The sequence below is a fragment of the Eretmochelys imbricata genome, chromosome 7 (assembly GCF_965152235.1).
Source record: "Eretmochelys imbricata isolate rEreImb1 chromosome 7, rEreImb1.hap1, whole genome shotgun sequence".
NCBI classification, from domain to species: Eukaryota; Metazoa; Chordata; order Testudines; family Cheloniidae; genus Eretmochelys; species Eretmochelys imbricata.
This window is the reverse complement of record NC_135578.1, coordinates 40045101-40065798: the sequence shown is the minus strand read 5'-3', so window position 1 is coordinate 40065798 and position 20698 is coordinate 40045101. Positions and strand designations below refer to the sequence as shown.

General features: G+C 42.7%; 1 protein-coding gene across 1 annotated transcript in view; it reads left to right on the top strand.

Annotated features, from left to right (window-relative positions):
• Positions 1 to 20698, top strand: part of SLC6A11 (solute carrier family 6 member 11) — a 173836-nt gene that overhangs the window by 117705 nt on the left and 35433 nt on the right. The window contains exon 7 of the mRNA XM_077821422.1: positions 9936 to 10039. Within this exon, the coding sequence (XP_077677548.1) occupies positions 9936 to 10039 (104 nt within the window). The remainder of the gene's footprint in view (positions 1 to 9935; positions 10040 to 20698) is intronic.

Below are 20698 nucleotides of genomic sequence, written 5' to 3'. Positions count from 1 at the left end.
CCACACAAAAAGTTGTGTTAACTTTTCGTTAAGGTCACTCCAGCGATTAGTATAACCCTTATGTAAACTGTGTAACACAAACATTACAATACAAAAAATCAAATAAGCCCTACGGAGTAATAAGAAGGAAAGGCCTAGCTAAGGTAATTACATTAATAGTTCATTACCCTTGCAGTCTGTACATTTGGTCAAAAACATGTAAACATTCTTCTTCCACATTTCATAAACAACCTTCACTCTGACCCACACACATATATGTTAAGTTTTGTAAGTACACCACTAATTATACTTTACAGAGTGGAAGATACCTTCAAGTGTAGAACTTCCATTGCATATAATGGAGGTGCTGGTCATGGCTCCATACTTAAGGATGTGTTCAGTTTTGCATATATGTATTGTCCAAATACTGAGAGTTTACAAATTCAGAAGGCAGCATACATACAAAACTGCACTTGCTGAAGCTGTTGTTTTCGCAGTACCTAGGTCTTGTTTCAGTAATGATTACATTAACAGCAGTGCAGTCCTGCTTGGGGTAAATTAGCCTAACCCTGCTGCTGCTGTATTCACTCCTCCTGCTGCTGTTCTCTGTGTGCAATTAGGCAAATACTTTCTTGTCTAAACACTGCTTGCTCCTTTGAACCTGATGCCAATGATGTTTCTGCCCATTTGTTTTGTATAAATGCCACCATATCTTTCCTTTTCTCCTCACACCTTCTTATTTAAAAATACACTGGCATTGTGTTTGGTGGTGTTCTCATCTGTTGACTTGAGGAGAAAAGGGGAGAGGCAATTCATGGCACAATCAGAAGAGACATATGAACCAGTTCTCAGACTACTGTTACCATATACGTGAAACATTCCAAATGGGGTTCAGGAATAGAAATTTGCACAGGGAAATAGGGGTGGAATGGGGATGAGAGCAGTTCATTAGCAACATTCACTGTATTGCCATACTGAGCACATAATTTCCAAAAATCGTATTCTCTTCTGGTCATGTTCTTATGCCTCTCCTATCACTGTTGGGCACAAAAATTAGGAAATTAAATCAGGAAACTAATACCTCTCAAAGGAGACTGATGTCTGTCCTTGCATGTAATCTAGTGCACAAGCAGAGAGAGACGATACACGAGTGGTCAACCAGTTCTTCTCTTTTTCCTGGGTTTGTTGAATCAAACATTCAGCCAGTGGAGTCTGTGAGATGTGTTTACCCTGCTTGGGACATACCATAAACACCGTTTCCAGGAGCCAGATTTTTAACAGCCAGGCAATGGGCCGCTGACACTTCTGCTCCAGATGTTCTGCAAAATGAATTCTGAATGGAGGTGTCATTTTCACTTTTATGTGCTCTGATGTGAAAAATAAGAAACCATCCAAAATTTCAGCTGAAATGGAATGGTGAAAGTTTTCATATGATCATTTGCCACTTAATTAATTGCACACCTCTTATTTTAGTCATAAAGATCAGCTTGAAACAAATTTCTCTGATTTTTCTTTCTTGTCAAAGGTGTGAAATAGTGTTCATCTTTTGAGTTCCGGGTGGCTATAGGTAACAAATGTAAAAGTTCATAGAAGTGCCAGTTAGAGTCAATAATAACGAGACCGACAGGTTTTATGTGGTCACAGTAGGCGTCTACTGTAATTGAATAATAGTTCATGCTGTATGCAGTGCTGGGAAAGCCAAAGGACACACTCTATACCCTTTTGGTTTACTTACGGCTTCAAAAGACAGCCTGCATTCAGACAGTGGTCTGAAAATGTTGAAATCGTGTACAGTGGGAGTGCCCACAGCTTCCCACAGAGAGCAGAAAGAGGAAGGCACACTGGCACATTTTCAGGGAAAATTCTGATTTCTGTGCCTTCCCTTCTATTAAACTATTCTCTTAACGTGCGCTGCACGGTGCCATCTCTTGTACAGCAGCGGTAAGTGCTGGGAAGTATCACCCGTAGGTCTGTGAACAGATATACTGCCCCAAAAGCTGTTAAAATGAATGAACTTGAGGTAGCAATGGTTATAGAAATGCACAGACTGAGTAAAATGAGAGACTTTCATCCTCAACATTTTTACACACAAACAACCTTAAAAGTAATTAAGGTTCCAAGGTCAAGCTCTCAAAAGTTAGGAAATGTCAGACTTAAAGTTACCTGTACAATGTTAATTTGGCAACTGACCATGCATTGTGATACAGTCTGTAATTATGCACTTACACACTAATTTTTCCACCGGATCCCTGCCTCATTCAGTGCACCGGCTGGATGATGCTCACTGATGGAGCAGCTATTCAATATTTTGTTTTATCCGCATAGTTCAATGCGTGGTCCCAGGCTTTATTTACTGTACACCATTCAAACTCTGCTCTGAAGACAGAATTATTCATTTTCTCCTGGGCTTTTCTCTGGCACTTATCACTGTGGTAGCTAAGTGCTTCACAGATATTCGTTTATATTCCAGCACCCGTGTGAGGTAAGCAGGTGGTACTATCACCATTTCATAGATGAGCAACTGAGGCAGAGAGAGGTTAAGGTCAAAAATATCCACTAATTTTGGCTCCCCATTTTGAGATGCCTGTGGCCTGATTTTTCATAGAACTTAGCATTTTATAGCACTTCCTTTATTAAAAGCCCAGCTCCCATTGACTTCAGATGCAGCTGTTAGCGCTCAGCACTTCTGCAGATCAGACCCCATGTGTTTCAAGTTAACCGTCCAAAATTCAGGGAACATTATAATATCCAGTGCTTGTTTCTAAAACATGAGCGAACCACGGTTTTGACACCAAATTGTGGCAAAATATGAACGTGATTCTCATGTGCGATACTGTACAAAAAGAATTTGCTGCGTCTGGTTGCTCTAAGGGGTGTGTTCACCCCACTTTGGGAATAAAGCATTGTATACTCTCTCTCTCTTTCTCCCTCTCTCTCTACAGCTTTGGGCAATATTGCTGCTGGACGGCTATCTGGCAAATACAAGCTCAAACACCTGCGTGCCAGCCAGCTCTTTGTAATTAACGCTCGGGTTGTTCTGGTCTCATCTGCAGAATTCATCACATGCCAGTGGCTAGCCTTAGGGCTAATGTAGTGTAGGGAGACAGATAGAAAAAAGAAGAATTTCATTCTTCCTACTCTAATCAGAACAAAAGAACCTAAGAATGGTCATGCTGGGTCAGACCAATGGTCCATCTAGCTGGGGTCCGTGCCAGATGCTTCAGAGAGAATGAACAGAATGGGGCTAAAAATTGCAGTGTAGACATTCGGTCTCAGGCTGGAGTCCAGGTTCATCCTTATGGGGTTTTAGGGCCTGGCTCCAGCTCGAGCCTGAATGTCTACACTGCAATTTGTAGCCCCCCAAACCCAAGTCAGCTGACCCAGACCAGCTGTGGCCATTCTGAGGGTCTTTTACTGCCGTGTTAGACATACCCTAAGTGTGTTGTGGGGGAGTCTGGAGAGGTAGGGTCATAAGCTGAAATTGTATCCAAGGGCTTATCTTCACTGCAACAATTAGCTCATGTTAGTACAGTTGAGTTACTGGCCTCAAGTTAGCCAAGCTCCAGTGAAAGGGCCCACACTTCAAAACAACACTGAAGATACACAGAGTGATTGGCTTAGCTGCTGCTGAGTTGTGGTAACTCGAGCTCTTGCTTCTCCACTAAGTTGCTAGCTGGAACATCAGCATCACTGGAGCTTCAAAATCCCCTCACCCCCTACCCTCCAGTGGGCTAGCTAGCTCAATCTTAAAGAACCACTTAACTTGAGCTAAAGATTTGTCTGTGTAGTGGAGAGTCGAATTAGGGGTAACACTCGAGTTATAACTAGAGTTAACTCTGCCAAAATTTAAGGAGTAAACAGGATGATCTGGGTAATTATAGGCCTGTCAGGCTGACATTGATCCTGGGTGAGATAATGGAGTGGCTGATGGGGGACCTGATTAGTAAAGAATTAAAGGAGGTTAATATAATTAATGACCATCAGAGTGGGTTTGTGGAAAATAGACGCTGTCAAATTAACTGGATATCTTTTTTTGATGAGATTACAAGTTTGGTTGATAAAAGGTAATAGTGTAGTGAAATATACTTAGACTTCTGTGAGATATTTGACTAGGTACTGCACACTTTGATTAAAAAACTAGAATGATATAAAATTAACATGGCACACGTTAAGTGGATTAAAAGTTGGCTAACTGATAGGTCTCAAAACATAACTGTAAGCAGGGAATCATCAAAAGGGAGTGTTTCCAGTGGAGTCCCGCAAGGATTGATTCTTGGCCCTTTGCTATTTAACATTTATATTAATGACCTGGAAGAAAACATAAAATCATCACTGGTAAAGTTTGCAGATGAAACACCAGGCTGCCAAAAACTGGGGGAAGTGGTAAGCTGGGCACAAGCAAACAATATGCATTTTAATATGGCTAGATGTAAATGTATACATCTAGAAACAAAGAATGTAGGTCAAACTAACACAATGGAGGTCTCTATCCTGGGAAACAGTAACTCTGAAAAAGATTTGAGGGTTGTGGTGGATAATCAGCTGAGCATGACTTTCCTGTGCAGTGCTGTGGCCAAAGAGGATAATGCAGTCTTTGGATGCATAAACAGGAGAGTGTCTCAAATAAGAGTAAAGAGGTTATTTTACATCTTTATTTGGCACAGGTACAACTGTTGCTGGAGTACCGTCTAGTTCTGATGTCCACAATCAAGGAGGATTCTGATAAATTGGAGAAGGTTCAGGAGAGAGCCATGAGAATGCTTAAAGAATTAGAAAACATGCCTCATAGTGATAGACCTAAGGAGCTCAATCTATTTAGTTTAACAAAGAGAAGGTTAAGAGGTGACTTGATTACAGTCTATAAGTACCTACATGTAGAATGAATATTTACTATTGGGCTCTTCAGTCTAGCAGAGAAAGGTAGAACTTGATCAATGACTAGAAGTTGAAGCTAGACAAATTCAGACTGAAAATAAGACATACATTTTTAATGGTGAGCGTAATGAACTATTGGAATAATTTATGAAGGATCATAGTGGATTTTCCATCACTGATAATTTTAAAATCAAAAGTGGATGTTTTTCTAAAAGATCTGCTCTAGAAATTACTCTGGGGGAGTTCTGTGGCTTGTATTATGGCAGAGCCATGGATGAAGCCAAGAGAGCTGTTGGAATGTTGTGAAGAGCTAGAATTGCGCAGGGGAGCAGCCAGTGGGCTGGTGAAGTATCAGAGATGAGGAGGAGGAGATTGGAGTCAACTGATAAAGTGAATTGGAAAATCTGAGGAATATTTTTACCTTAGAGGATTGAAAAACATTTCAGAAAATACGAGAAGCTTCCGAGAGATTTGGGGAAGTTTCAGTGAAGTTCAGAAAAGCAATTTGGGAATGAAGGGACAATCCAGATGTGCTTGGGAGATATTGAAGAGACTAACAGGAATACTAGAATGGATTAGGCTACAGCTAATGAAAGTCACGGGCCTTTTTTAGGCATGTCTAGTGCTTGCCATCAAATTGTTAATATTTTCTTACAGTTATCACACTCTGATCTCTAAGATGTTGCAGTATTTGCTATTCTCAGTGAAGGGGAAAATACTGGGTTACAATTACATGGTAACTGTAGGTAAATGTTGACTTTGTAATGACTGCTACTGTTTGTGGCATGTGAGACAGCTGTTGAATGGTTAATGGTATAAAGTGCAGACTGTTGGAATTTGTTCACGCATTTAATAGCTTTTTAGGGTCTTATTATTTATTCACATTATTATAAATTGTTATCACATTACTGTAGGTACTACAATACATTCTTTCAAGTGCTAATATTACCAGTATTTAGAATAAAGCATGTTTCCTGAGGGTTAAGAATGCAGTAAGGGTATCTGTTACCCAGTTGTTAAAACCAGTTGAGTAGATTTTTTAATAACAGGCTTGTATCCAGTTACTGTTATGAAATCTTCATCAGTTCCTTGTAGACAAGGCCTTGTGTTTTCTGTGATTTTATGACTGCAGAGTCTACCACAGAAGCCATCCCTTGCATGTAAAATAATTAAGGTTTTTAACTTTACAGTTACAGAGATAACCTTAAAATGTGAACCAAGTGTGAACTGATGTAGTGTTGCCTTCCTGAGTCTGCTCTGAGAGTGCCCATTCATTTCAAAGGCTGTTGGCTCTGAAACCTAATTATGGCAATTTTCAATGGTGACATTGTTAAATCTTTCACTGCTGGTCTGAGCCTTAATCCACAACTCCAGTCTACCTATCTCATATTCCTAGGTGTCAGAAACCCTGGCTACATTACTAAGCCGCCCATTTCCCCATCGGCAAGTTCTACAATGCAGTTACTCATTTTCAGTGCCCTATTCTGCAGCACATTGAACACAGCAGATTTATGCACAGCATAAATCAAATTAAATTTAATATCAAATTGTATAAGTGAAGGGAAACTGCATTGATTATGTTATTCAATTTAATATTTAAGTCAATAAAAAGCTTATTTAAAAAAAATTACCTGGAATCACTATATAATTTGCAGTCTTACACCAGAGGTCTGCAAAACTCAAGGGGCCTTAACGTAGAATTTAGGTCAAGCTTTCCACAGAGTTCACAGAGTCTGGCTTATACAGGATACCCCATTTAAAGTGTTCCCGAATATTTCAGTGTTGACTCAATGTTAGCTGTCACTGTCTATATTGTGCCATTTAGAAAACAGGGCTGAAGCTGCTACAAAGGAACCCCCCCCACCACCATTTCAGGGCCAGGCCTTGGACTGGGGCATGATGTCTCTCAGAGCTATGTATTCTAACCAGGCCTGGAACCCTAACTTTATCTGAAGAGGGATGTTCTCCCTACTTCACTTCCCAAGCAGCTCTGTGGTCCTGACTTCGTATTACGTGCCTATCTGTCCCTCTTTCACATCAGGGCTGGCCTTCCTCAGGAACAGTCAGGCCGCTGTGGTGTTGACGCGAGCCCTCAGGAAGGGTTAATATGCATTGAAGGTTGTGTAATGTTGGGCCTGCATTTGGCCCTCTACTGAGCAATATTGTGCAACAACTAAAACAGGGGAAAATGGTAATGGTCAGATTCTACATCTACTGATCCAGCTTCCTGGGTTTTGTTTAGACTTAAGAAACTCATTCTCTTTCAGTTGACTGATGTTACTTTCAGCTTTCTGGGAGCTTCCAATCTCATTAAATAGCCTGTCTGTCAAAAGGCTTTCCCTGTGCAGTTTTTCCCTACCAAGTGGTAAAATTTTGAGATGTAATCAGCTGTATCTTATTCAGCATGACAGCAATGAAACCATTTAAACCACTGATGCAAATCAAATGTGACCCTAATGCCGTTCCTAAACAGAAACACTTCCAACTTCCAGCAACTCCAGAAACCAAAGCCTCTCTCAGTCACGTGTCAAATAAATATGTCCCTTGTATGTTTATGTATTTCTGTGCCTTTGATTACTAGTGCTAGCCCATTGGGGGCCCTAAGCAGGAATATTTTTGGCATCCTCCTCCACACAATACATACTAATAATTAATAGGGGGGCCCCATGAGCTGCTCGGGGCCCTAAGGAATTGCTTAGTCTGTTTATACCTAGCGCTGGCTCTGATACTGTGATTGGCTTGGTCCATACATGAAATCTTTGAGTGTTATCTGAATCCCTTCTTGCCTCAACCTTACAGCCCCCAAAACATAACAGTCAACATTATATTATCTTGTTTTTAGTCAGGTTCCTTCTCTGCAAAACACTTCAATTGTTGTGATTAAAAGTCCTCACAGAAGTCATATAAAACACTAACTCCCAAGTGTGCAGCGTACTTCATTGGGTTGGACACAGGAGCCAAGAGCTGCTGGTGTGGCTCCTTTGTGTAGCTCTGCTGGAAAATTCTAGACTTACAGCTGGCCACAGGAGGATTCCCTGCTAACGTAGAACCAGAATAACAGGGCCTGCAGTGCTCCACCACAACTGACAAATGACCAGAACTCCCCTACCTGCCACTGATCTCTGGCTGCCATTTCAGCCTCTGGGGGCCATTTGAAGACTGCATCATTTATGACAGCTGCCCAGCATGTATGTACAGCCCAGAATAGGGAAAATGTAAAGGCCACCTTTAACTCCCCTCAAGAATTGTGCTATGCTAAGGAACTGGCCCAGGATAGGTAAGCTTTCATTTGTAGGTCAACAGAGCAAATCCAGATCATATTGGTAGTGGTTAAACAAAACTGCCCAACCCTGTATATGTAACTTCTCTCACCATCCAATGATGTTAATGTTGTTTGCTGATTTCCAAGTCCTAACAATTATTCCTTTGGCAAGCTTGCTGACCTTGGATATGAACAATTCCTGCATGTAATTAATATCTGGAATACTTGGAGTATCCCCAAGGTGAAAAGGTTGTGCTCAGCAAGATCTGTACATAAATTTAAGTTGAATTGCCTGGTTGCTTTGTCCTTACAGAGAAACATGGAGGGAAACCGCCCCGCCCCACCGCCACAATCCACACTTCTGACTAGTCTGATTATTGCATCTGTTGAGCCTGAGCATTCTGTCCCATGGAATGGGTAGCTGTCACTGGGGAGTTAGGAGTTAGTGCTGTAAAGAAAAAGATGAATGAAGGATTAAAAGTTCCACAAACAACAAGTAAAAATAATTTCAAGAATCAGTTAAGGCTAAATATTCTCACCTGTTTATATCATTTACAAAACCCAAGCACTCAGAAGCAAGGAACTGGATAGTTCAGAACATGATAAATCTTACACTGCCCACATAATAAAGAAATTACTCTTATCAGGTATTAAGTAATGTGTATATCTACAACCAAGGAAGTTCATATACAACCAAAGGCTGTATGTATGAATACATAATTGTTATGATTTTTGTTTCAAAAAAAGATTTTGCGTTCTGTTTATATTTTGAGATTATTGGTGAAAGAGTAGTCATCACTTTGGGTCAGAGTTAGGATTGTTGTCTTGTGATTAAATGGCAATGACTTGCATGAGTTTGGGATGTAACATTATTCTTGAGAGGCTAAGTGGCAAATGAGTTATCTCTAACCAGTGCCACACTTGTAATAGAAATTATTTTTAAAATCTAATAATAATAATAACAATATTTATCTCTTATATAGTGCTTTTCATTCATCCATCAATCTCAAGCAAATCCCATTATCCCCAAATGGTGAAACTGAGGCATAGAGTTGCCCAAGTCACATGATTTTCCAAGGTTACATAGCAAGCTGGTGGCAGATTCAGGCATAAACCCAGCTCTCCGAACTCTTAGCCCATTGCCCTATTCATTGGATCACACTGCCTCCTGTGTTCGCGAGTGCTCCAATTTCTGAGTTGCCAAGCTAGCCATTTAAAGCTACTTTGGGGCAGGTGCTGTCTGTCTATTCTGTGATTGTGCAGCGCCTAGCAAAGTGGGGTCCTGATCCATGACTGGCGTTTCCAGGTGCAGCTTCAATACAAATTACACATCATAATTATTTGCCTGCTTTTTCCCCTGACTCATTGTTCAATTTCCATGAATCTGTGAATGATGTGCATTTTGGGTATCTATTTAATTAATCTCAAATGATTTTTTTTAAAAAGTCCCTAGCTATCCCATAGGGAGGAGGCCAGGGGACAGACCCTCAACTGATATAAGTTGTCACATCTCCGTTGACTTCAATGAAGCAGTGAGGATTTGAACTTGCTGAGGATCTGCCGCACAAAGCCAAAGTATCCTCTTACTTACACGGTTAGACACTTGTGAAGTCCATTTGACTTCAGTTGAGTTAGTCCTGATTTGCACCAGTGGGTTTAAAAGGAGAATCAAGCCCATGTTTTTTCGAATTTAAACAAAGTTTGACAGATATTTACAATTACCTCGTGTAGTTGCCTGTGAGAAAATAAACAAGCTGAAAGCACAAACAACGATGGTTCTTTCTTTCCCTTTGATAACGCCTTTGGTTTCTGCCTGCAGGTCTGGGTGGATGCTGGCACGCAGATATTTTTCTCTTATGCCATCTGCTTGGGATGCTTGACAGCCCTGGGGAGTTACAACAACTACAATAACAACTGCTACAGGTAACACATTTGCTTTTAATGTAGGCCTCAATCCTGTAAACACCTATGCACTTAGCTTCATTTGTATGTGTAGCCCCACTGGCATCAGTGGAAATCTTCTCATGAATATAGTTAAGCACATGCATGAATGTTTGTTGAATCAAGGCCTTATTTGGGTAAGAATAGTCTGGGGGAAAGCGGGTGTCTGTTTTTCAAGTCATGTGCATGGAAGTCTGAATTGTGTGACTCTTATGGACACCAGTGAGCATTGCACAGCCTCAGTCATCCCATAAAAGTATTGGAGCTCGTACCCTTATTGGTCTAATTCTATTTTAAAGCATTGTAAAAGTCATACTGAAATATTTTATACATATATCTGCTTTTTAAAAAACTCCCATTAAAACAAGTGAGCTTGGCTTACCCTTTGGATGCCGTTCTTCTTGAAGTTGTACTGGATACTAGGTAAAGCACAATAAAAGGGCCTAATATGTCACTGGTATTCTTTTTTTAAATCAATGGGAGTTTTGCTGTTGACTTCAGTGGGGCTTAAGCACATGCTTAAGTGCTTTCCTGAATCAGTGCCAAAGGTAGATATGTGCCCACATGGTACTTGAGCCTGTGCAAAATTCCATTGATTTCACTGGGGTGTAGGATCAGCCCCATAGAGAGGAGCTTAGGTGCTTGCCCTTTTTCTCGAGTAGTAATGAGAAGTAAAAAAATAGGTGGTTTATCCACTCTGCTCTCTGGGCCAGACCCTTTGCTGGTATAAATTGGTGTAGTTCCATTGAAGGTTTGGAATGACATTGATTTGCATCAGCTGAGGGTCTGGCCAGGTACCTTCAAAATCAACATAATATCCCCAGTGGAAAATTGTGGGTGATTAAATTGTTTTCTCAGTAGTGTGGAGTAATGCTTTGGCCAAACAAAGTACAGCTTTTTCTTTTTCATTCTGTCCTGCGACATCTCTTATAAAAACTACTTCAATCACAGCCCCAACGGCTGCAGTAGTATTCATTGTATTTTTGTAATCCAGTACTGTACAGTGCTTGATAAAGGCTAAGAGAATGGATAAAGGCTCACTCTGAGGGCAGTAAGGTCTCTAGCACACTAGTTGCTCCCCAATGTCTCTGAAATAGTGGAATTTGATGATAGCAGGGTAAGGAGACTGAAACCACACTGGAGGCTCCTTGGCCCTCTGGACTCTTCATTTACATAGGCTAATTATGACTCTTCAAGAGAAATCACAAAATGTTAATATTCATGAACAACCACAGCACATTACTTATGGCACCTGGACCAGTGTACAGTCCTCCATGGAGGTAGGTTCTTCCTGTGGTAGTCCATGGATGACTTAAAAGGGGTAATGATTTGAAGATTAAAGTTAAAGAGGAATAGCTCAGTGGTTTGAGCATTGGCCTGCTAAACCCAGGGTTGTGAGTTCAATCCTTGAGGGGGCCATTTAGGGATCAGGGCAAAAACTGGGGTTTGGTCCTGCTTTGAGCAGGGGGTTGGAGTAGATGATCTCCTGAGGTCCCTTCCAACCTTGAGATTCTATGATTCTATGACAGATCCATTCCAAAGGTTAGAGAGAGGAAGACAATATAGAAAGCCATTTGCTTAAGAAGTAGAGGCTATGGCTTTGTATATACCTTACACTGTGTGACTTCAAATTCAGTTGGTCCTGATTCAGGAAAAAGTATGAACGTGGCCAGTTACACATGATTTGTCTTGTGGTGATAAAAGAGAAATGAATGCCTATGATGAAGTGAAGAAAACCTGCATATCACATCGCTGTCCGGTGGGTTTGACTTAGCTTTCAATCAGTGCTATTCAAAAGCACAGAACACTATCCCCTGAGCTAATGAAGAACATAAAGTAAAGAGCCTATGATATGTCATTAAACAGTACTTATTCTATCCAATAGAGGGCAGTGGCACAAGTATGGTCTAGACAGCATATTACAATATCAAACCACTGACTTCCTCCATGCCAGTGCAAAGCCCAGGAACAGCATGTGCTGACAGATTTATTTTTTGCAACACATTTTACTGTAGGATTCTCTCTTTTCTGAGGGAGCGTTGCAGTGTAAAATAATGAAATGGGAGAGAAGAGACGCCCAGTTGAAAAGCGATATAATTTTAAATGGCATCTTCTTTACTAGAAACAAGACAGAAAAATCTGTAGGTATACCAGCAAAAGAAATCAATTCACTGGCATTGTGAAGGGCAGTTGCCAATGAGGAAAAGCAACATAATTATCAACAATAACAAATTCTTCAAATCCATCCTTAAAACTCTCCTGTGCTGTGATGCCTACAGAAAACTGGTCAGTGGGTAGGCCGCTGTTGTCCTGAGACCACTGCCTAGCCTGCTGACCAGTATGGTCTCATTGTTTCCTTGCAGTCCCCCATCTGTCTGTCTGTTTCCAGCTGTTGTCTCTTGCCTCATACTCAGACTGTGAACTCTTTTGTTCTGTGTTTGTACAACGCCTAGCACAGCGGGGTCCTGATCCACAACTGGGGCTCCTAGGCACAATGGTAATACCAATAGTTAGTAATAATTCTCTTCTACCCGGTATGGCTGGTGTGCTACTGCTCACCAGTCAATCCCAATACCTCACAGAGACACTGCTTGTGACCCAGAGCAGTCTGTGGACCCGAAGGGGGCTGCCATTGGCCAATGGATTCTGCAGCGCCACCTCAGGTGGTCGGGGATACAGCCAGCATCCTCCTGCTTCTGTCTACATTTTGGTGCCTGCTGGAAGTGCAAAGATTCACATCACAATGATGGCAATATCCAAGCCACATATAAAGAAAGAGAATAAGGTTTTTGCCACATTAAACAAATCCACAATTTTAAATAGGGGTGGGGGGCACAGCAGCTCCCTGCGAATGGGGGGGGGGAGGGATAAGAGGGGGAGTGAGAGGAGGCGCTGAGACTCCGTGGGGGAAGGAGGCGACCGGCTCCAGGCTGGGAAGGAGGGTCCTGAGGGTTCCTATCTGCTTCCAGGCCCATTCCAGCCCTTCAGGTCCTGCTCCCTGCTTCCCAGCCCCCGCAATGCCTGCTCAAGCCCCTCTGAGTTCTGCTCTCGTCCCCCCCGCTCCCCAGGTATGTGCAAGTTTACGTGGGGGCAGAGCTCCCACAGTATTTCCATTGTGGAGGTGCTAGCCTCCCCTGCCATCCCAATTCTGCTGCCCCTGATTTTAAAACTGTAGTGCAGTTATAGTATAGTTCTACCTATGGGACTTTGTGGCCCCCCATGCTGGAATATCTGAGCACTTCACAATCTTTAATGGATTCATCCTTACAACAGCCTATCAGGTAGGAAAGTACTGCTATCTCTGATTTCCAGATGGACAACTGAGGAATAGAGATGCTAGGTGGCTTGTCCATGCTCGTACTAGAGGGCTATGTCAGAGCAGGAAATTGAGCCCCAGTCTCCTGAGTCCTAGCTTAGCAACCTAACCAGTGGGCCATCCTTCCTTCCTTCAGCTCTGAGCGTCTGCATCACTTTTTGTTAGCCTCATTCATGGTTACTGGCTTCCATATCCACTGTGACAGGGTCGGGCCAGATGGCTACAGGAGAGTGATAGAAGGCAGATATATTAGCCGCAGGTTAAGTAGGTCCATTTTTCCCTGGGTAAGGTAACAGGGAAGGTTCCAGAACAATCAGGAACTTTTTGGAAACAAGGCAGACAGGCTGATTAGAACACCTGCAGCCAATCAAGAAGCTGCTAGAATCAATTAAGGCAGGCTAATCATAGCACCTGCATTTAAAAAGGAGCTCACTTCAGTTTGTGATGTGCGTGCGAGGAGCTGGGAACAAGAGGTGCAAGAAGCTGAGAGTGAGAAGGCGTACTGCTGGAAGACTGAGAAGTACAAGCATTATCAGACATCAGGAGGAAGGTCCTGTGGTGAGGATAAAGAAGGTGTTGGGAGGAGGACATGGAGAAGTAGCCCAGGGAGTTGTAGCTGTCACGCAGCTCTTACAGGAGCCACTGTAGACTGCTGCAATCCACAGGGCCCTGGGCTGGAACCCGGAGTAGAGGGCAGGCCCGGGTTCCCACCATCCCCCCATCCCTCCATCTCCCAACTCCTAGTCAGACACAGGAGGAGTTGACCTGGACTGTGGGTTCACGAAAACGGCCAAACAGAGGGCTGACGTGAATCTCCGAGGCAAGCAAATCCGCCAATAAGCGCAAGACCCACCAAGGTAGAGGAGGAACTTTGTCATACCACACAAATCCATTCTTGGTACTTCTTTAAAATTTACAAACTGAGCACAAACTACAGAGTGCTTAGCTTCCAGAAACAGGTCCCCAGAGTGGAAACTTTGTTACCCATCCTCAAGTCTTCTTGCCTCTGTGGCTGGCAGAGCAGAGCAGTTTATTTAACTCTTCAGCAGAAGAGAGTAATTCCTATAATGCCCTTGCATTGCATAACGAAATGTCCTTCAATATAAAATTTTGTCTTGAGGAAATGCTCATAATTCACAGTTTGAACTACTACACTTTGCTTTAGATTTAACAGCATAGTAAGGTTTCTAGAGGCAGATTACTCCATCGTTTCCAATATACACCATTTTCCCTCAGTTTATTGCCTCATTGTTTAGAGTGGGTTATTGATTGATTGAACACACAGAAAAGTTAAACAGAAATCAAAGTCGTTTGAAAGGTCACTAGGGTAGTGGCAAAGAAGACTATTTGTGACAAGAAAAGGGCTAAAGTGTGAAATGGCCCTGGGTATGGTTTGGAAATGCAGCATAGAACTGTTACATCATTAAGGATCCATTGAATTTACAGCCATGAACGTGTGTGATCAATGCCTACCTGTACCAATCAGGGGTATTTTTCTGATCCTATACATTTTTAGTATGAAACACGTAATTCATAAAGATAATCTCTGGAGGTCAGAGAGAAAGTAGCCAATGGGAGGAAGAGCCCATATCTCACAATCTAACTGTGATTTGTCTATCTTGGGGAACTTGGATAACCACTGCCAGTGGCCTTTTGAATAAGAAATGGAGTTTTATAATCCCAACAAATTTGGTATTATAATTTATACTAGGACAGTGGTAAAATAACTGATGGCCCGATCATCCATTAATTTACACAGGAGTTAATCAGGAGTAACCTCAGTGAAGCTAATGGTGTGTAAATGAGGGGAGGATCAGGCTCCTACACTGTGGTTTCATATTAGGGTCTTGAATGTCTAGTAGGCTAAGTTACCCCAATCAGTTCTCACCTTCTCATGGGTAGGCTTCACTTTAACGACTCCTGACCCTGGCAGTGAGAAAGGGAAAATGGTCCTATTCCCACTACACCTGCTCTGTACCTATAGAGGTGGCCCATAATTTCGCAGTGTCCCTAGCAACTAGATTCTAGGAGAAATGCCTTGCAATTAAGGATGCAGGTTTCTCATGTCAGGAAAAAATCATGGGTAGCATAATCCTGTTTATCTGTGACTCTTTTGTGTCTGTGACTCCCCACACAATGGTAGCTCCTGTGAGGCTTGGTCCAGCTTTCTGCTTCAGACATTTTGATCAGGTGTGTGGGGTTGCAGTGCCATGTATGACGAAGGGGTGGTGGGACCCAAAGTGAGAGCTTCGAGTTCCCTCACAACCCCAGGGCCCAGCCCCAGGAGCCACCGCTGCCCGGGTTGAGTGTGGGGAAGGTTTGCTCTTCGCCCCCGTCCCTCCAGCTCCTCTCCTCAGCAGGCTGGGATTCGGGTTGCTATGCAGAGTCGGTGCCCCCTAGAGTTGTTAGGGGATTTTTTAATCAAAAATCTTGGCTCGGTCACTAAACCTGTGACTTTTACTAAATTTACAATGGCTGCACCGTGATTTTTTATTTTAAAAAGTGTAATGATAAATCTGCAGCCCTATTTATGATTGTGTGGCCTCATCCACCCAGCCCCTTTGCACTGGAGTAAGCCGCCCTGTGGCATGACACATTTTACATTGGTACATCATGTCTAAATTAGAGGTTAACACTAATGCACCTACACTGGTGTAACCATCTTGCATTCCCCCAAAAAGTGAAGACAAGCCCTGTGTGCCTTAGCATACTATTGCTGGGGAACCACTGGGTGTGTGGTGTCACTGTCATGACAAGGTAGCATTTTACACCCACTTTGCCCAGGGGTAAATGACTGCACAGTAGCAATGGGGAGATTATGAGTGGCACTGACCAGTTTCAAATAGACCCGGCCTGTTGACAAGTGGAAGGATGGTGGGTGGCATCTGTGCTCCTCAAAGGCAAGGAGATGAGTGGAGATAATGGGGGACTATCGGGACTCCATGTAGGATTCAGTGGACCTCTTCAGACAAGGGCCAAGAGAATGCTTAGCAGCACTCTCCATCCTTCAGTATGTGGAGTAGCTGATAGGTGCATGTCTTGAATTATTCAGATGATTTAAAACACTCTCATTTGGGATCACTTGAAGCTTTCATACAAATTTGATGGTTTCTTTTCATTTAAAATCACTTTGGATTTCAGTGGAGCACTGATGCCTTCCAGGCAAAGACATGGATAAAAATTGAAGGAAGAATTAGATAAACTTAAAAAGAAAAGGAGTACTTGTGGCACCTTAGAGACTAACCAATTTATTTGAGCATAAGCTTTCGTGAGCTACAGCTCACTTCATCGGATGCATACTGTGGAAAGTGTAGAAGGTCTTTTTATACTCACAAAGCATGAAAAAATACCTCTCCCCACCCCACTCTCCTGCTGGTAATAGCTTATCTAAAGTGATCACTCTCCTTACAATGTGTATGATAATCAAGTTGGGCCATTTCCAGCACAAATCCAGGTTTTCTCCCCCCCACCCCCACCCCCCACACACAAACCCACTCTCCTGCTGGTAATAGCTTATCTAAAGTGACCACTCTCCTTACAATGTGTATGATAATCAAGGTGGGCCATTTCCAGCACAAATCCAGGGTTTAACAAGAACGTCTGGGGGGGGCGGGGTAGGAAAAAACAAGGGGATATAGGTTACCTTGCCTAATGACTTAGCCACTCCCAGTCTCTATTCAAGCCTAAGTTAATTGTATCCAATTTGCAAATGAATTCCAATTCAACAGTCTCTCGCTGGAGTCTGGATTTGAAGTTTTTTTGTTGTAATATTGCAACTTTCATGTCTGTAATCGCGTGACCAGAGAGATTGAAGTGTTCTCTGACTGGTTTATGAATGTTATAATTCTTGACATCTGATTTGTGTCCATTTATTCTTTTACGTAGAGACTGTCCAGTTTGACCAATGTACATGGCAGAGGGGTATAGTAACAGCTGTGTTAGTCTGTATCCGCAAAAAGAAAAGGAGTACTTGTGGCACCTTAGAGACTAACCAATTTATTTGAGCATAAGCTTTCGTGAGCTACAGCTCACTTCATCAGATGCATACTGTGGAAAGTGTAGAAGATCTTTTTATACACAAGAAGCATGAAAAAATACCTCCCCCCACCCCACTCTCCTGCTGGCAACCTTAGATAAACTTGCTTCCAGTATAGGCTTGTTTTAAAATTTGTTGGCTGCACAAATACTAATTCCAGGCCAAAAACAAAACAGTCATTGAGCTGGATTCAAATTTTACATGTCTATTGATTTCTTTGGAGGAAAAGGAGGAAGGAATTAAAGAGGCTGTTGGAGTTCTTAAAACTCATTTGCATGAGGCTGAAAATTCAAATTTAAGGTTACACCGGGACAGGAGCACTTACTGGGTCCCTGATGAACAAAGGGTTAACACAATTCATGGTTGCCCTGCTACTACTTTGTGACAGTTATGTTGGTGCACAACAGCCCAAAAACAGCTTCATGGGGATGACCCCAGTACAGAGGCCTACCTGATCAGGTACAGAGCTAGCCCTGGCCCCTACCCTTCTTCCTCCTACAAGAGCCCCTGGTACAGAGGATGTATCAGGACATGGCGGGGAGCAGGTGGAGAAAGAGGGCATGGAGGTATAGCTTGGGCAGTCCTGTGCCTTAAGTTATTCCCCAGCTGCCACAAGGGGAACTTAGTCAATTGGAAAAAGAGGGACTGACCTAACTAGTGCTGGGGGCTGGAAGCTCCAGAACTGGGTGTAGGGACTGGAGCTTCGGTGGTGAGGCCTAATGGTTAGAGTCAGGAGCCTGGAACCAGAGCAGGGTGCCAAGCTGAAAGTCAGAACTGGATTCAGCATCAAGGAGAGGGTGTAGGACCTGGAGTAATGCAGGAACCGGGAACACACCAGGGCCTGGGATAAGGAGGACAGGAACCAGGAACATGCTGTGAGGCAGGGCTCAGGAGTCAGACAAGTAGGCAAGGTCCGTACTACCAGCCAGCCAGGGATTCCTCTAGTTGCTCAGACAACTTGCTGTACCTCTTTCTGGTTTACTTAGAGCTTTCCAGCCAATTGGGTGTGGATTTCCAGCTTTATGGGTGCAGCCCTTTGCAAGCTGGAGCTTCACTGGCCTCCTCCTCCAGTCATTCGGATGAGTAGCTGGGTGGTGGCTGTGGTCTGAGCACTGCCTGGGGACCTGTGGGCCCATGTTTGAGACCTACAATCCCTCACATCACCCCGTCCCCTAACATTCCCTCTGGGCACTAGTGAGCCAGGTTCTCCAGGGTGTTTTTTGTGGAAGGCATTTACCAGAACAGGAGTGTGAATAGTGTCTATCAGTTCACAGGAGCACTCTCCAGGACTGTAGCCCTTCCGAACATAAGAAGAGCCATACTGTCTCAGACCAATGGTCCATCTAGCCCAGTATCCTGTCTTCCAACTGTAGCCAATGCCAGATGCTTCAGAGGGAGTGAACAGAAGAAGGCAATCAAGTGGTCCATCCCCTGTTGTCCACTCCCAACTTCTGGCAGTCAGAGTCTAAGGACACCCACCGCATGGGGTTGCATCCCTGATCATCTTGCCTAATAGCCATTGATGGACCTATCCTCCATGAACTTATCTGATTTGTTTTAGAATCCCTTTATAGTTTTTGCCTGGGAATGAGTTTCACAGGTTGACTGCATTGTGTGAAGAAGTACTTCCTTTTGTTTGTTTTAAACTTGCTGCCTATAAATTTAATTGGGTGACCTCTGGTTTTTATATTATCTGAAGGAGTAAATTACACTTCCTTATTTACTTTCTCCACACCATTCATGATTTTCCAGACCTCTATCATATCTCCCCTTAGTCATCTCTTTTCCAAGCTGAAAAGTTCCAGTGTTTTTAATCTCTCCTCACCTGAAGACTGTTCCATACCCTTTGAAACTATAATAAATAACAGAATTATCAGACACATAGATGAACATGATTGGTTGGGGGGAAGAGCCAACACTGCTTCTGTAAAGGGAAATCATACCTCACCAATCTATTTTAATTCTTTTAGGGGGTCAACAAACATGTGGACAAGGGGATATAGAGTAACTGGACTCAGAAAGCCTTTGACAAGGTATTTCACCAAAGGCTCTTAAGCAAAGTAAGCAGCCATGGGATAAGAGGGACAGTCCTCTCATGTATCAGTAACTGGTTAAAAGACAGGGAACAAAGGGTCAGAATAAATGGTCAGTTTTCACACTGGAGAGAGGTTAATAGTGGTGTCCCCCAAGGATCTATACTGAGACCAGTGCTGTTCAACATATTCATAAATGAACTGGAAAAAGGGGTAAACAGTGAGCTGGCAAAATTTGTAGACGTTACAAAATTACTCAAGATAGTTAAGTCCAAAACAGACTGCTAAGAGTTACAAAGGGGTCTCACAAAACCGGGTGGCTGGGCAACAAAATGGCAGATGAAATTCAATGTAACTAAATGCAAAGTAATGCACATTGGAAAATGTAATCCCAACTATGCATATAAGATGATGGGGTCTACATTAGCTGTTACTACTCAAGAAAGAGACCTTGGAGTCATTGTGGATAGTTCTCTGAAAATATCCACTCAACATGCAGCAGCAGTCAAAAAAGCAAACAGAATGTTGGGAATAATTAAAAAAGGGATAGATAATAAAACAGAAAATAGCATATTGCCTCTATATAAATCCATGGTACGCCCACATCTTGAATATTGCGTGCAGAAGTGGTCGCCCCATCTCAAAAAAGATATATTGGAATTGGAAAAGGTTCAAAAAAGGACAAGAAAAGTGATTAGGGGGATGGAACGGCTGCCATATGAGGAGAGATTAATGAAAATCAGACTTTTCAGCTTGGAAAAGAAATGACGAAGGGGGGATATGACAAAGTTTTATAAAATCATGACTGGTGTGGAGAAAGTAAACAAGGAAATGTTATTTATTCCTTCTCATAACACAAGAAATATGGGGTCACCAAATGAAATTAATTGACAGCAGATTTAATATGAACAAAAGGAAGTATTTTTTCATACAACGCACAGTCAACCCATGGAACTCCTTAGGATGTAGTGAAGGCAAAGACTATAACAGGGTTCAAAAAAGAACTAGATAAGTTCATGGAGGAGAGGGCCATCAATGGTTATTAGCTGGAGTGGACTGGGATGGTGTCCCTAGCCTCTGTTTGGCAGAAGCTGGGAATGGGCGACAGGTGATGGATCACTTGATGATTACCTGTTCTGTTCATTCCCTCTGAAGCACCTGGCATTGGCCACTGTCGGAAGACGAGGATAGTGGCCTAGATGGACCTTTGGTCTGACCCAGGATGGCTGTTCTTATGTATCAGTGCAGTGAGAGAA